Consider the following 19,140-nt stretch of genomic DNA (forward strand, 5'->3'; position numbering starts at 1 on the left):
ATGTGGTCACGAAAATTAATCATATCAGATGTTACCATAATGTTTGATCATCATTTCTTAGCTATGCGGAAGTTAGTAATGTCAATGGTGTTTAAAAGAAGCAATGAATGATGTACATTTCTAGCGATATTAGATTGAGCGTATTATTAGTAAGGGGAGGAGTGTGATGTATAGACATGCGTCAGCCATCAAATCACTATAACTATAAACACTAGTTTCGCAATTAACAGACTATATTTGAATAAATTTACGTCAATTTTCAATAGCAACACCATAAATCTAATTATCAAATGGATTATTATGTGAATACATCACATGATACAGTGCCAATAAAATAAATAACGTTTCAAATGATGGATCAAAATAATATGAAAGTTAATAATGGGAATTTGGTTAATGCTAATTTGGTTTTTATGAAGTGTAATGTGTTTTCTCTGACAGATGACGAGATAAGATGTACTTACATATAATAAACCATTAACTGTTAAAATAAAAACCAAGTGCATGTCGGGCCACGCATAATAGAAGGTTCGGTAACTTCATATGATATGAAAGATCACGGCACTCACGTCCTGTTAATGCAGATAACTTTTTGAAAAATCCTCATTCATGGCTCAACCGATCATGGTCTAAAGAATTTTCTTGGAAAATATTTACTAAGATATATTATACTTTTTTATGTACTTATGCAAATTAATTTAACGTTCGGTTCAATAGTTAGAGGAGTAAATCACTTTTTTTTACGTAACAACGTAACAACAACACGATAACGTAACGATAACAATCCTGTCCCGTTGTCCAAGAGACAATACTGGCACACTTTGTTCGAAGAAATGTTGTTGACACACTATTAACATGCGTAGTAGATGGCCTATTATGAAAATTGCTTATAACTACCACAAAAATGCATGTTTGATACATTTAAATACCATAAAATGAAGATTTTAAGTGTTTTGTCTCCTGAACAACTGATCGTAATCATGGCAACGAGTGACACTAAAAAGTTGATTCACCCTTAAAGCAATTATTCACTTATTCAAAAACTTTTTGTAGAAACCTTAAAATTGTTTTTAAAAACCTATGGAATGATGTGCCACACGTTGATTTTTACTGAAAAAAAAAAATGATTTTACTTTTAGTTATACATACATATTGAAGTGCCCTCCACAAAAATAAATATATTTTTTAATTTTAACTTCTAAAGTACACATGTTCACAAAATACACATGTTCCAAATTTCATTAAAATATATATATTCGTAGCTTCTAGTTTTCGAGAATTATGGCTGTGCTGTAACATACCGACTTATAAATGGACAGACAGAAATGACGAAACTATAAGGGTTCCGTTTTTCCTATGTTGGCTACGAAACCCTAAAAATACTTAAGCATGAAATGGATATTGTTATGTGCAAATAAATCTGAAAAGTAAAGAAAATAAGCGGGTTTCCTAATATATCCGCCATTTAAGGAGAGTGCACCTAAAACGTAAAGTAATAATTATATTTTCATAAATGGCGATGTTATATGTAGAGATACGTATCAGCAATAAAAACTAAAAGGTGAATAAAACCAGCGTACCGGTAGCAAAACCACTCAACAACCATAAAAATTGTCAATCGCGATATAATCGATCTGATTATAGAATACTAGAAGTACGAACATAAGTTACCGGCATAAGCCGGTTTCTCATGACATGATTATATTTATGGTGTGAACCAGATCTACGGAAGTCCAGGATCTTTCTAAACTAATTAGCATGTTACTGAATGGTAATTTATTAGTCCAGTTTTGCACTTTGTTTTTTTTTTGTGATGCGGTCAAAATACGAGTATTATTTTGGACTCATATCATATATTATGTCTTGAGGGAAAAATTCTTCCGTTGACTGAGAAGTGAGAACTAACATTGCGCTTATGTTTTTAGTCCATCGTCCGCACTATACATAACATGGCCTTTATTACTAGTCATTAGTTCATTACATCTACGTCATCATCTTCCTAGCGTTGTCTCGGCATTTTGCCACTTCTCACTTTCGGAGTCTAGAACTCTGCAACTTGATCCCAAAAATAATTGACATAAGCACAATTTACCTAACTAAATATATTATGGTACCTAACTACAATGTACCTATGTAGCTATGGAGCAGCGCTGAAATTTGAGCAGAGCGTAACTAAAGTCGTCACGGTCAACTTCGCGAGTCGCGACGCTTTCTCATTCCCATCTCTCGTGTGACATGCATGTAGTGACACTAGTGACGCGCTTTAGTGATTAGAGAAAATTAAGAAAACACTATACATTATATACGGCACGTAAAGGTTTGATCAAAGAAAGGAGTAAAATTTATTCTCGCAATTGCATCACTTAATTTTGTTAAATATGAGGATGTAAAAAAAAACTTGTTCATTCATAGCCAGGCGCCATTTTTTCCCAAAAAAAACATTCGTCCCATTCACAACCTATATTATAACGCATTAGCGCAACCTTTTTTGAGTTACCGCATGTCAATTCATATCCCATTGAAACAGGTTACAAAAAAACTTTTCAAATTTGCACGAAAGCATAATGTTCCTTTTTATAGCTTTATTGTAATTTTGTTAACGATGTGTGTTATTTTATGTTTCCGGTCTTTTTTGATCATTTTATATGGGTATCGACATATATCTAGGGTTTTAGTGGATTTTAACGGAATTTCACCCATATGGTAAATTTGATGGGATGATTAACGATAGTGTAGTTATGGATTTATAAGATTGTAGGGTAGGGTGCATATTAACGTCTCACTAGATAAATACAAAACGTAATTTTTTTAAGCATCATAAGACAGTAACATACTTGTGATATTCTGAATATTACAATAAACTTGGAAAAGTATAAAAAGGAACTTTTATAAAAGGGACTTCTAGCGTCACTTGAATAATGTGCAATTCAGACGAAATTTGAAGACAGGGAATTTTTTACTTTTCTAGAAGGGACGTTTTTTGTTATGGCCACTTAGAGCAAAAATAACACAAGGATATATTACAAGTGGGTTATTTTGCGCTTTAATCGACTTGTATTTCTAATATTATGTATCTTATAAGATACATTGCCAAGAAAAGGGGTAAATTGGGTTATAAAAGCGAGTATTTTAAGTGAAAGGTACTTATTATGTAAGCAAATGCAGATTATTTAATGCCCTGGCAAAAGTTGTTAGCATGTTCTCAGTCTGAATTTTATTAATAAGAAAACAACTGTACGTACCCTGAAAGCAAAACAATAATTCAAAGAAATAAACCATATATACTGAGACAACCAGACCCTTATTGACTTGTCAAAATAGTCATTACTCGCATATTTTAGCAAAGTCTAACAATGAATCTAAATTAGAAACATCATAACTTAATCAAGTCCCCGTACAATAGTGGCTTACTTGGACAGAGAAGTAAAACATAAATAAATCTTAACTCATAAATCACAATTTCAATAGTGAAGAAACAAATTGGTTTTCCTACAAATAATATTTTATGGCAAAGCTTGAGATAAGGCAACGCACATAATTTTGCGGAACTCTAACTAACTGGTCTAACCGGTCGAGATTTGTGTGAAGTTTAATTATAACAATGGTTTCTGCACATCTAGTCTATATATGTAATGTATTAATATAAGTAATATGGATTTTTGGTTTTATTGGTTGTTAGGGTTTCGACACTCACTTTGTTGTCCGTCCGTCCGTCAAGACCCTTTATCTCGGGAACGCATGAAGGTATCGAGTTGAAATTAAAACTATACTCAAGTCTACCAGTCCCTTGAAGCTGTGAAAAAATCAGACTTCTAAGTTAACGTAATAAAAGATACGGCCGTTTATGCCGCAAAAACGTATATTTTGACACTGAAAGGAATCAAAATTCATTGGGTAATTCCCGTTGACCTGGAACTATGATATTTGGCAAGTAATATCTTCTTACACTACAAGTACAGGGAAAAATCTCAAAACTATAAATTAATAAAAAAAATTGTACGGAACCCTCGGTGGGCGAGTCCGACTCGCACTTGTCCGGTTATTGTATTACCTACATTAGTTAATAAACACATTAATATATGGTAGCGATCACTTCGTTAAAAAAATGTAGACACATAATTATTTTTCTTTGCAATTTCAATTATTTATCGTTTACCCTTTCTCTACAAAAAGGTTTATTTAAAAAAGGTTTACTATTCTTAATATTACTAAGTAAGCTAAAAACTTTTTTACCTTTCAAAAATGTATGCATTCGATAAAATAATGTCTACCTTTGGTCACTCTATCGATCATTTTGAACTTTTGAACAGATAAGAATTTCATTACCATCCATTACGGGGTTCTTATGGTTGCACGTTGCACGTATAAGCCGTAATATGACGAAATAAATGGTTAGATACATTTTATGTCGCTTTTTTATTCTCCTTTTTCACACATAGTAAAAATCATTCTTTCCTGGTTGAAAATAAACACAGTATAAAATTTGAATAAATTAAGTATTTTAACAAATGTATTCTCAAAATAAGATTTTAAGAAACAATAGGAATATTAGGCAGTAAATAAGGAAACAGCAATAGCTAGTTATAAGAGTTAGCTACTTACGTCTTGTCAAGCTACCTTGATTCAGGCGCTGTATCTGTCAATTTCCTTAGTAAAATGAGTGACGGATTGAACGTCATAATCACAGCTGAGTAGTAAAGGATGACTCACGTTAGACCGGGCCGTGTCCGGGCCGGAGCTTCCGGCGCTTCGTTTTCTATGGAAAGCACCATGTGATCACCTGTCATGTCATAGAAAAGTAAGCGCCGGAAGCTCCGGCCCGGACACGGCCCGGTCTGACGTGTCATCCTTAATGCGGCGGCAAACGCCTCATACTTGACATCCGAACGGCACCTTTATTGTTGTGCGCAAGGCTTATATTGCACCTTCACCCGCGCTTTTACGCTAACTTTCGACGCGCTGATCAATGTGAATACCAATTGCAAATAACTGAATTAGGGAACCATAATCAATTGCCCGGAAACTCTAAAATTACGATATCCTTAGCTCTGGGCGCCGAATGAATTCAAAATCCAAACCAGCAGCCGTGGGAATTCAGTCACGCTAACTACAAAACTATATGTAAATTTTGGAAACCGGGCACATTATAAAAATGCTCTAAGCCTTAAAAAATTTTTATAGTTTATTTATGGTGTTATTTGTTGCCATTGCAAATTATATTTTATTTAGATTTGCACCAATACAAATATTAGCATAGACGACGGGTTAATATAAAGGCCTCTTGCATTATGCATTATAAATAGTTGTGGTATGTTTACAAAACACATTAAGATTACTACTTACTACACACACAACACATTAAGATTACTTAGATTAGATACTACATTACTACATTAAAATGTAGGTATAATATATGCACCTAGTTTGCTTATATTAAAGAGTTCTCTAGATTTTTCTAGGGTACAATAATCGGGTTCTGATGCGATTATAAAAACTATGAACCACCATTTAAAAAAAATACAAATCGGACCAACCATCTTCGAGAAATCTTGTATGACCATACAAAACAAAACACTAAAAAGTTAGCAGTTGCTTCAAATAAGATAGGCACACCTAACTATAGTGATTAGGGTAATTATTTATTGTAACTCGTGCATTTTCTATCGTAAATCGACATTTGGTGAACCTCTGAACTGATGAAGCCCGAATAATCGAATTGTAATTGTCTTTGATTTTTGACATTTCGAGCCAACTCTTTTTAGGGTTCCGTACCCAAAGGGTAAAAACGGGACTATTACTAAGACTCCGCTGTCCGTCTGTCCGTCTGTCTGTCTGTTCGTCTGTCTGTCACCAGGCTGTATCTCATGAACCGTCATAGCTAGACAGTTGAAATTTTCACAGATGATGTATTTCTGTTGCCGCTATAACAACAAATACTAAAAAGTACGGAGCCCTCGGTGTGCGAGTCCGACTCGCACTTGGCCGGTTTTTTGTAAACATTACTATATATTATTTGAATCAATAAGATTAACGATTTTGAACCCAACCTGGATATCAAACTACATTCTTACATTTACGTAGCTATATGAACTTTATGAACAATAGGTGATTATCGTCCTTCATAGAAAGTCAATGGCGCAGCGTGTGCGCATTGTATTTGCGCGATCTTTCAAAAGATCATGAATCGCCTATCGATTTTTCAATTAAGAACCGAATCCGAATAATACCATCGGTTAACAAGGTACCATCTGTTTTCGATTAATTAAATTTCTAGAAATAAAAACGACGAGTCGCTCAAGTGAAATGTTTAATATGATTTGTGAGTGAAACAAGTGTGTAATTGATTGCGCCTGTTTCAAATTGATAGTCCGTATAAAACTTGTAACAATGATTTAATGAATTAATAATATTATTAAGACAGTATTTTTTGATTAAAAGATGCTACACACAAATCGCGGCAATTAACCATTATACATTTTAAAAATATACATATTGGATACAATTAAATATTTATACATATAGGTAAAGGATCAGTCCTTTGTGACTTAACTAAGGCCTCCTTGTAATGTAAGATAGTAATGCGAATGTGACGTGATAATATTATGCAACATCTAGTCCCACTACTCAATAAACTCTGGTCTTATGGTTCTGCACATAAACAAGCAAAGATATTGGTTCAATCGTAAACTCGGGTACGGAATCGAATAACGGGGCACACAGTTTATGCCCTTGGACTATTACAGATGGCTTGTCCACTTTTAATAACAAATATCAGATATTGAATATCGGTTTTTAATTAATCTAGAAAATATGTTTGAATGTAGCTACTGTACTGTATGTACTTCATATTTTAAATTGAACCGTGAATTATGAACAATCGTGAATTGGGGTTACAAACTTTTTAAGTACCTAGTATAAATTAAGGTTACGCGTCTTTTCTGTGGACATCATAAAGTAAGTGGAAAATAAAGCCTGATCTTCTTGCCCTTATAGGTATGTTCAAACGTTTTACATCTTTAAAAAAATCCCAAATCATTAACTTTCATAATGTCCATAGGAAAGTCGCCTGTTTAAAAAAATAAAATTAAATTTAATCTGTTTTTTTCATAAGAGGTTAGGTACAAAAAAAAATCCGAACGTTATTGATCCATTTATACTTAAGTATATTCGTAAAAAGGAAACAACTACTTTCATTGTAACGTGGTTGCTTTTTATTCTATTTTGCATAATGAGTGCGAATAAGTACCACTCTTACATACAATTGTAGGACTTTGGAACACCGAAGTTTGTCCTCTTTAGCGCTTCAATTCCGCACTCTCAGCCAGTCCACGCCAGGATTCCAAATTTGAGTTAACAATTTGTTACGGTTTTAATCATGTTATGCTAGTTTTTTGACAATGCTCACGCTAATTGGTGCAGTGCGAAATGCACTGGAAGTCGTGTCATTAGACAACTCGCTCCCGCTTATTGGTATGCGTGAGATGCACTGTGAGTTGTTTCAAACTTAAAATTGTATAGTACTCGTACCTAAAAGTATTAACTTATGCTACAATAAATAATGATATGTATATACATAGTACGCAAACCGTAACTTATGGGTCTGCTTCGAAGCGACGATTGGTTATTCAAATCCTTTGTCCTCCGGCTAGGTGAAACTAACTTGGTCCACGGTAAACGCTATTAACCAAGACGCAAGCAGCATCATAATAATGATCATGAATTACATAATTGTATAACTTGATAATTGTGAATTCTAAAATATATATAATATACCTTGTAGGGCACGACAAACAAATTGGCAGAAGAAAGTATTGTAGATAATATTCTTGTTTATTTTAGATGTTGTGGATAACTAATGTTAATTTTATTATGATTTCAAGTTTCACAATGGAAAATTGTACATCTAAATTTAGTAACAAACTAGTGATATTACAGATATAGACATAAAAAATTATTAAAAGCAAAACCTATCAAAATTCAATGTATCTGTTACGCGGATTTTACATAAGTAATTAATGACTGTACAGCTTTTTAGTCCTAAAGACTCTTTGAGCTTGAAACAGAGCATCAGACTGATGATCATGGTGAGACAAAATTAGTTCCTTGTTTATCTATTTGAGTTTTAAATAATAAAATATTGTTTTTCTAGATTATGTAAACATTAGGTAAAGAAGTACGGATCAAACCTTAACAGTACATAATACCAATTTTCTCCTTAGTGCCTAGTTGACCGAGCGTTAGCGAAAGTCACCGTTTCAGCTTGGCCAAAAATGTATTCGTATATCCAGTTGTTCTCCACTACTGGTCGCAATTCCTAACTAAATTTCGTGCAATTTTCGAGCAGTTTCAATAAGTAATTAGATTTTTTTTTTATCGAATCAGTTTTTGGAAATTATTCAAAATGGCGGATCCATACATTTATTTAGTTTTAAGCTATGCTCGCGACGTCACAGTTCAAAGAGCCACTAGTTTTTTTTTGGCGTCGTGTAGGATTTGTATAGGATGCTATGATACAGTAACTACTAAAGTGAATATCTTGAATAATAATTCAAGTTGTAAATTTTGTCCTATTACCTTTTAATAATAAGAATTTGAGTAATCCAATAACAGATCTGTCACGAAGAATCATAATTTACTATGTTTGGTCGTCACGGTTCATCACACTCAAGGTACATAACTGTACTGTGTAAACTGTGTTTATCTCTCAGTTGAGTTGTCTCAGTGGTAACTTCTTACATGAGTCCATTCACATGAATATTAAGTACTGGCCACTTGCACCGCTTCTGGGTCTTTTTCGCATAGCGCTTTCCATTTTGAAAGCACTCGCCATAAACTAGTAATGATGTGTTTTGTATTATGTTAATATTGACTTGTTTACGTCGCCAGTTTATATACGATACGACATTGTTGGTTGTTAAAATAATATTGTTTACTGACAACAAAGTTGTTTACTTACAACAAAAAGTGATACCCTAGATAGGAACAACTCGTTGTGTAGTTCTTTGGTACATTTTTTCCGGTTTTTGTTCATCTTCGCTATTGATGAAGTGGTTGATGGCCGTTACAGTAATAGTTTTTGTTTTTTTTCACTTTTTGACAAATAATTTACTAACATTAAATTGCAAGGAATTATTTATATTTATAAAAACACAAATTCATGATGCAAAACTGGTTAAAAAAGTGAATAATAATAATAACCGAATTATTTGTAGGTGAATTATGTACACTCACAACAAAAATTCACTTTTGGCTAAAATGCCTTAACTCATGGTTAACCGTACATTTTAATAATCTGCAAATATTTTTTTATCTAAGTTTAAATATCTCCAGCATATGCATATGCTTTATAAACACAGGCACCAACAAAAATATTCATATTCATTTTAAAATAAATCACTTTTGAGCGTTTCGTGATTCATCAATTAAACGGTTGCGGGCAATTACTGGCAAGATTATGAATGATTTTAATTATGGACCGATAAGAATTTTAAATGAGAATTTGTTACAAGGTATATTTGTATTATTTAAGTGCGGAGCGAGGTTGCGTGATAGTTAAAGGCTTGTTATAATATATAATAAGTAGGTACCTACCCAAGATTTAACATACTTAACCCCAAAGATTCGTCAAACGCCACCTAAGTATAATCGGAACCTGGTATACCTAATATCAGAACCCGACCGATCTAATGGGTTTTTATTAAACTGTATAAAAATAAAATCTGAATATCTAGTCATCTTGTTAGGTAAATACAATAATTATTTTAATTTAAATGAATCACCTACCTGTGAAAATGTCTTACAATGTAATATTTTACAAGCATTTTCGAGACATTTTATACAGCGTCTAGTCTTACTTCATAATTACTGGTATCGTCACAATTTCAACAATTTTAAGGAAATGACTGCTACTCGTATAATTCTTTGTGATAAAAAAAAACAAAAGGCGGCAAACGTGCGAACTCCATAATTTCTCTGTAGTATGGGCGAGAAAAATGAAGCTATTATGTAGGAACGTTGACATGCTCTTGCTTTTTGAACTCAGATAATCTAGATCAAGATGACATGTTTTAAAATTATAAAATTGTTAGGGTGGCGGTGTCATCAACGTAATTTGTATATCTGTCGTTAGATATATATTTTATAGCAATGATTATTTTATTCCAAAACTGTTCAAATCTTTATTTATATAATACCAGAAATAATTTTATTTATTGGGTATCTTTCACAGCCTGTTGTAGTAGGTGAGATAGTAATGAAACTTTCTTCTACAATTTAAGGGAAAAATTTTAAAACCCAAACGAATATAAGAAAATAAAGTATTGATTAATGTAGTATATAAGTGCAAGACTAAGTTATATAATATATAGACCAGAAACAAAGAATGTAAGCTTCTAAATCTACTTTCAATGATTATTTGCACCTCCATAAAAGAAATTTGTCAGAACACAACCTCTGCTAAAGAGAACCTCTATAATTGAAACAACGTTTTTTTGAACCTCGTTAATTGGCACGACCTGCTTAAATGAAAAACCTGGTTAATTGATACAAAATTTACCGTCCCTTGAGATTTCAATTATCCAGGTTTCACTGTATGTTATATGTAATATTGAGATTTACGAGTATGTAGCATTGGTATAATTTTTGGAAAAAAAAATCAATTCAAATATCAGATACGTAGTTATCTAAATCCTTTGAAAAAGTTTTATTAAGTATTAACATATTGTTTCTGCGATATGATGCACTTCATACGCCCCGCGTAATAAATTAACCTGAATAGCTTCCGACACGTAAACAATATGGCTATAAAAACTCTTTCCATACAAGTTCACTGTCCAATACAATTGAGGAAAAACCTCATGTGACGCAATCCATGCAACAGGTGAAACACCTAATTATCTCATAGTGAAGAATGAACTTTCGCTTTTGTGTTAAAACAATGAGATTTGCACTCTCTACTGTGGTAACTTATATGTTTTTGTACACTTATTATGCGTAGGTTAGCTATGATTATTTTATTATGTAGATATGATTATCAAATAATTTTATTGTTATTTTTAATATCCGTCATATTTAGCCCCATGTTACTTATGTATTTTCATCATCATCATCAACGGCATATTACTATTTTCATCATCTTTTATTCAGCTTGCAATTTGCTAAGCATAGGCTTCCCTTCGTCACTTGTTACTAGTTGTATCTAAAAGTAACTTACTTTTTAGTGTTGTTAGTTCAACGATATTATTAATACCTATAGTAAACCTTTGAGATATCTCACAAATGTAATTTACTAATACATGATTAAAACCTAGTGTTAATCATAATTAAATAAAATATATTAAATTTAAAATAAAAATGTTATACCCTATTTTAACTGTGTATAAAAATTGTGTAAGTATATAAAAATATTGGTAAAAAATGCAATTTTTGTGAGCAACAAACTTTAATGCACGTATCGCAACCAAATCTTCAGTTAGTCATTATCGTAGTGTACCTAACGAGTGAAATGGACCAATTATTAAATTTCAACACCGCTAATACATTCCGGTCCAATAAAGACTGTGTAAAGAATTATAAATGGCCGTTGTCAAAATTCAGTACAATAGTAATTAGCTTCTTGTGAGGAACAAAGTAGTGGTTATGAAGAGGCGCGTGCTTTGGATGTATAAAAACGCTACTAGATTATGTGGCTCTATTTAAGATAAATTTGAGGGTATTTTTAAACGAGATGCGATTTAAAATGTTAGTACATTTTTTGTAAGCAATTGTTATTAAACTCACCTGCCCAATAGGATGACTGGGCTGATTTGCCTCACTGTTTCAGTAACAGATTGGTTTACATTTTACCCAGACTTTGAACTTACACATATACCTAGTGTATTTGAGGGTTTTTCAGATGACCGCTGGGATTCCACTTGTTGGTTTGTAGTATTTAAGAAAGCATGCGTATGTCGCTGCTGCTCGCTGCCAATGTTCTAATAAAAAACGCAATTGAAATAAAAATAAAACCAATGCATGACTATGTATTAAGCATTTATAGTTTTAAAAGCTACATAACCAAGCCTACACGTAATAATAAATAAAACGTGTTTTCCTAGTTAAAACTAGTATCCCCAAACGCCTGAGTAATCAGTGGTAGTTTTAAATACCACTACTGACAACTTAGAGCTGTTTAAATAAACTAAAATGGATCCAAAAGGCAGTTTGCTATTATTCATTTCGTGCTCTATCTAGTTTATGAACAAGCATAGGTAGTGAGAAAGGGTGGTAACTTTCTAACTATTCGAATATTATCTACATTTCCGTAGGTATATCTATTTTTATATAGAATTTTGTGTCTCACTTAAGAAACCTCTGAAGCTAATATCTTGGGTACGCATAAAGAAATGCATTTAGATTCCTTGCTATAAAGTATTGGATAGAAACCAAGTTTTTTTGTGGCTCCGGCTTTACGTTGCAGCCCACGCCCAGTGAAAACTGCATTTTTGAATTATATAAATAAACTGTATTTATTCTCACTAAAATACCTTATACTTAGGTACAACAAAATTATGTTCAACGTGGGAGCCATGGGATAAACAAAACCAAACATTTGTATTCTGGTTGATTAAAAATTTTCATTAACTATAGTGGGTATGCATTTATGAAATAATGAAGGTCTACAAAGTTATGTACTAGTAGTACAAATACCTATTTAAAAGTACTTACAGAGTCCATACAAATGAGTCGAATTACAAAACTTGATGACTTAATCGGTATGTCAACTTGTCGTAAGTACGTACTAATAACAGTATTTCCCGCATAATAACAGTTCTGTTATTAGTAATTATAGCAAATTTAATTGAAGATCTACCAAACTCAGGGAAACTAAGAAGTCTATGATTACTAAACTGTAAAAAAAACTTTAGACAGGTCAAAAGACAACAGCATTTGACCAAAAAAACGCATTTACGGCAAAGTTCTGTGATGCAAGTTTGTAGCGCTAGCTTATTTAGAAAATCAACGGCTGGCCGCGAAAAGCACAATCATGCGGTTGCTTATGATCTGGTTTTTGTCCATCCGTCCGTTTTAAACTCTCATCTCGTTGGTAACCGAGGACGGACGTGAGGAGTCGAGCCCACAGACTAGAAATAAATGGAGTTGCCTTTTATCCCAGAGCCCAAGTATCGACATTATGAAGCTTCCACTGGTCAAACCTCTCAAATAGCTTGACGGACTTTGGACAAGCCAAGTGTTGTTGGAGTGTTTTTAATTGTATAAGTGATATAAGTTATAATATTTTTGTAACAAGACGGCTGCCAAAATGTCATTACCTACATTATTAATTTTTAAATCACTGTAAATCAGCTATGCAATTGTTATGATTCCGATACATTGTAGTAAATATGTATACTTAAAACCAATCCTTTACCAAGTTTGTACATCTCTGTATATTTCAAGGCTACACTCACGTTTTCGAAACCATTGTGGTTTCCTATAAGTTTTCTGTTTGTATTCATTTGAACAGGTATAACGAGCAAGTCAAATAACATAGGAAGGGAGTCATTACTTTCAAATAACGATGTTTACTGACGCCCTAAGTATGGATTATCTGTAATGAATGGGAAAGTTGAAGACATTTTATTTTCAATGCTACTGGATTGTTTCGTTAAAATTTCTGTCTGTTCTGTGTAATTACTGATTATTTGACGAGTGTTAGTAGTAATGTGGAAAAGTACCTAAAATTTTAAAGGGTTAGTACCTACTTTTTAAAGACGGGTAAATAGATAACTTACGGAAAAATTATTATATAATATCATCTTAATACTTAAACTATGATGTGTGTCCTTTGTAACAACATTTTTTGGGTGCCTTGCACCGTGCACAATTGACGAACTGATTAACATTGAACATTCCGTCGTCTATAATTCTCACAAAAATTGTAATGAACTACATACAAACCGTCAGTAGGTTTGATGCTACCGACCGTAAGTGTATCAAACAGTTCAACCATTATCAATAGTGTTTTATATGCGTTTTGGTGTGGAATAGGTTCTTGAAATAACATTGTTGTAAGTACGTTATGTTTGGTGTTTTTTTCTATAGCGCTTTGATTCAATTTTACTCTTCATAATTCATAATTTTTTATTGCATCAAAGTGAGTACAAAAGAGGCAGGGACAAAATTAAATGAAGTTCCTTACCATATTACTACTATACCATATAAGTACTTTATCATATTATTTCTCATTCATTAATCTCAATTAAGTAATTTTATTTATTTCACGTAAGTACATACGAAATTAAATCAATACATAATGATTTAAAAAATGCTACAATTTACACCTCAATAATACTTAGTCGTATTTTTGTATGTACTTGTGTGGGCCAGATCATATAATTTTATTTATAATTTCATGATATACCTAACCATATCATATTAGGTTTGACTTTTTCATTATGTGGTTACGACATATAAATATCGAGCCATTTTTTTTAAGTACTGCCAGTATACTCTACCTATTAAGTAATTCTAATTCTGACGTAAGCTCAGCGTTGCTCAAGGGACCGCGTTAAATCATTCCGTTTACGATATGATTTCAATTGATTGAAGTGAGTTATAGATTGATTTGTAAACTGTATATTGCTACATGGTACTTAATTAAAAAATTAACGCATGTTGTTATTATAAAAATTGCCATTTAAATAAGGAATTAATGACATCAATTTAATTACTTAGATTAGACCTTAATGGATCTTATACTAAAACTTCAGTCGGTAATACCATAGAGTAACTTATACTAGAGCGGTAATGTCATAGTAAATTTTGTAACCCCAGTAAATTCACTGCCATCTGTCGACACACTTTAAAACTATAATTGAAGATTTGTAAAAATACGATAAGATGTATTTAAATATAGATAAATGATTTTTTTTATTTGCATTAATTATTTTGATGATTTTGACCCATGTTATTTCACTGATATGCGTTAAAATTGTTAAATAACAAACGAAACCGTCAACGCCATCTATACGACTGTAGGCCAAAACTAGTAGCGCCCTCTGAACGAGAATCAAATTTTCTTGATTTTCGAGGCACGTTTTTTCCTTAGACTGTATCCATCTATTACGGAGTTATATCTATCTTTGGTAATACCTATATTATTAATTATTATGTATACCGTCTACGAGTAATTGATCAATGATTATATTTCCTGATCATTAAGTAGATCACGGTTATATGCAGGTTTTTTTTTAAATAAAATCAAAAGATCTACTAAACCTTCAGTCTGTATCTATTGATGAATTTGTCAATACAAGTAATTGAATTAATTTATCTACTTCCTGCTCATAGATCACAATCCTCATTATATAATTACCTGTCTGTAACCTTGTACCTTGTAAGCCGGCAGTCAAGGGAAGTTGCGCTATATGTCTCAACGTCGAATAGTTCTTCGACATGAAAAATTGGTTCATTTTTCTGTTAACTGGTTTCTAATACTTGTCTTCATTTAATTCAAAATGATACGCTTTTGATGTTATCCCTCCCATCAGTGCACAACATGAGACTCCTCATATTTAATATATGTTTTATTTATGTTTCATAATATATTATGTATTTAAATACAGAAGCTAACCGAAACAATCAAAATCTGCGAAATCGAGCCTGGGCGTAATTTGTTAACATATAATATTTCATTGTTATATTTTTATCTGTAGGTATACAAGATATATACAGTGGTACTACGTAAACGAAATTAATAACTAGCTTAAATCTCATTGTTATATTCAAGTTCTAATAAAATGATATGTCCCTAAATTTTCTACCTACCAAAATTCTTATCGGTGGCCTTTCTAGTTCATAGTTCGCTTGTTTGACCGGTTAAATCAAGTACTTTATTTTTATAACAAACAAGTAGTATACGTTAGAACAATTGTATATTTGGATACAGTTTGTTCATTAACGTCAAAACGGCTGAGCAGATTAGTTTATAAGTAGAGAAAGGTTTCTGACATTAAATCCAATATTTATGCGATAATGTTTAAATAATAATAAAAATTCTAGTTTAACATAAAATGGGGGTAAACATTTTGTGTAGTGCCAGTTTAACAACGTGTACGCGGACGCGACTTCGTCCATAGACAAGTAGGAGGTTAATAAATAATATTACCTTTTGAATATTTTTATACTTACCTTTATCTAATTACCTAATAGCAAGCCACTACACGTGTTATACAAATTGTTTCAAAATCTGAGTAGTTAAATTGAAATAAAATGTGTCGTTTACTTATTTACCAAGGACGCCCATATCCATTAAACTTGACAAAATCAAATGTTAATGTTGTACCATTTTTAAATAATTTATTCTGATATAATAAGCGTAATTACTGTCATTTAATATGTGTTTTTTAAATTCCGATTAGAATCTTTACTGGTTATAGAAGGAAGTCTCGCGATTTTTTTATTAGGTAACTAACTGTAGTAGTGTGTGTAGGCTGTATCTTCAGTATTGTGTTTTAGTCGTTGTAGATTTAGTAACATATCCTATAATAATATAGGTAGGTATAATGTTTTCTCCGGGGTGAGAGCCTGATGATCTGTAATACAAGTATATGCCTAGTTCAGACTCCAGTCTCTCACAAAGGATCCAACATCATCTCTTATTTTATTTTTTATTATCTTACTGTGAAATTGTTACAAATCCTTTGTGAGCTGATAAATAAATATTTTTATTATTTGCCTGACTTTCCATACCTTGGGACCATGGGGTCTCAGACCTTTGACGGCGTGCGTGGGGCCGAGAGCCAACAGCGCAGAGGCCCTTTAAGATAAGTTCATCTAAAAGCAATTATTGTTATAGTTAAATACATATAATTGTAAAAGTACTAGCTTTTGCCTATGACTTCGTTAGCGTGGAATTTTTAACCTTATTTTAGGGGTTGTATTAATATGTCGTAAAACCCCTTCTTAGTGGATTATTACTTAACGTAAATAGCCTTCTGTGAAAATCAAGTTTCTAGATGCAGTAAATTTTGCTCTGCGTTAATTATAATTCAGTTAGGACCCAGTTAGAATGTGGAAAACGGTATATGCTTCAAAAAATTGTATGGAACTTGCACCGCTTTTCACTAGAGTCGCAGTCATAAACAAATAAGTATGGAAGTATCAGCAAATGGGCGGTAGGTAGAGAGCATATATTTTTTTTAATTTTATACTACGTCGGTGGCAAACAAGCATACGGCCCGCCTGATGTTAAGCAGTCTCCATAGCCTATGTACGCCTGCAACTCCAGAGGAGTTACATGAGCGTTGCCGACCCTAACACTCCTCTCCCTCGAGCTCTGGCAACCTTACTCACCGGCAGGAACACAACACTAACACTAGGGTCTAGTGTTATTTGGCTGCGGTTTTCTGTAAGGTGGAGGTACCTCCCCAGTTGGGCTCTGCTCTAGATCTGGAATGACATCCGCTGTCCTGTGCCCTACCACACAAAGCGAGATGTCATTCACAGTGCCCATACCTCTCTTTTGGACGTAGTTTAAGGACATACCCGGGTCCAAAATTTTATCTGGCAATCCTTGATACAGTCTATGACAAAATACATATTTTACTAACGTATTACTACTTGAGACGTTGTCATGTCATATGCATCTCAAAGAAAAAGTCCAAAGTCTTCAAATGATAATCATAATTCTAAATTAGAACAGGCCATAGTCATACGCAATCAATGTAAATCAAGTACCTGCTGTCAGTATTTTTGAGTTTAAATCTACATATTCAAATTTATGTCATGAATTCACGGATAGTTTAATTAAATAAGGTCATTGAATAAAACATTTCCTAAATAAAAACGTAAGTAATAAACAGTTTGTTACTCACGTCGTGGTCAGGAACATAGGAGTACACGTGAAGCTTGTCGATTCTTATAGTTCCTTGAAAAGGGTATAAAAGGGATCCCTTCGGCAGCTCTTGTGATGTCCAAACATTCACTGATGCCTCCCTTCCTCTAGCACCACCAGGCCTCAAAGCCAAGCTCAGTTCTTGGGGTATTAACACCAAAGTCTCCATCTTTGCACGCACTTTCAGTCAAAACTGATTAATTAATTAGGATTAAATTTGTCCTCCCACAGTCATGCCACAAATGAGTAATCCCCGAGAATGTGACTGAACTCGTCCATCACAGTTAATGAGTATAAATAATTTATTACAAGAAAAAAGGTACGTCTCTCCGATTATCAGTCGCTGATGTCGCCGACAAAATATCGGTTGGATGCGTGATCGATCGTCCAGTGAAACGTCAGTGTAAATTAATCACTGCATATACTCATATAAGTCAGGCACGGCTATTCTCAAAGTTAAAGTAAACAAAAAAATTAGATGGTCATTTTTATCAAAGTTCGTTCAACCCGTCACAATATCGTCCGTTTAGGGTACAATATCAGCACAGTACGGGAGTACCGGTAAGCGCACACGCAAGATGCGCGCGCCGTTTCTGAACGTAGACTGAAGGAAGCGCTAACATTGACCTTAGTAGCGGCCGTGATCGCGTTTACAGTTCATTTTTTGCTCGATAAAAAGGAGAGGAGTAAAGCCCTGCAAGAGTTTGTCATAGTCCTTTTTGAAATATGGGTCTTATATCGCTACCAATAAGTTCCATATCAAATGTAGGGATATGTTTGTAAGATGTAGTAAGGTGCGCTCCCCTCCAAAGGCGGCACCTGCCAGGTTCGTGCGCCGCCCGTCAGAGCGGCGTAGAACCTCGCTCGGCGCACGCGCACCTTTCTGCTTTTGAGCTTTTTCGGCTTCTTACGACAGGTGTTTTTTTAACGTTCCGTTTTTTAATTAGGTGCTTTATTGGCGTAAGGTGTGTTTGTCTAAAGTCTTGCGCAATAATAAAATAAAGATACCTACTCAAAACATAGGTTGACGTAGATTTCATGTATACCTATTTGAATTGAATTTTTAATTTTACTGTGGGTTTGAAAAAAATGTTTTCGTTAGTATTATGTAATGACTTGCATAATTATATCTAAGATTGAAATATAAAATTCACATTAGATATACACATAAAATTGCACTTGATAATATGTATATTTTGATGCCCAATACCGCGCATACTACGTACCCAAGTACCTTGTTTTACGAATATCTGCGATTTCCGCTT

At 33.3% G+C, this 19,140-nt stretch overlaps 1 protein-coding gene across 1 annotated transcript in view; it reads right to left on the reverse strand.

Moving 5' to 3' along the window:
* The window catches only part of LOC134746315 (zinc finger protein 177-like), a 78,772-nt gene extending 60,275 nt beyond the window's left edge, over nucleotides 1-18,497 (reverse strand). Inside the window, exon 1 of the mRNA XM_063680714.1 lies at nucleotides 17,856-18,497. Within this exon, the coding sequence (XP_063536784.1) occupies nucleotides 17,856-18,044 (189 nt within the window). The 5' untranslated portion in view covers nucleotides 18,045-18,497. The remainder of the gene's footprint in view (nucleotides 1-17,855) is intronic.
* Nucleotides 18,498-19,140: the final 643 nt, after the last annotated feature.

This window comes from Cydia strobilella, chromosome 1 (genome assembly GCF_947568885.1).
Source record: "Cydia strobilella chromosome 1, ilCydStro3.1, whole genome shotgun sequence".
Taxonomy (NCBI): domain Eukaryota; kingdom Metazoa; phylum Arthropoda; class Insecta; order Lepidoptera; family Tortricidae; genus Cydia; species Cydia strobilella.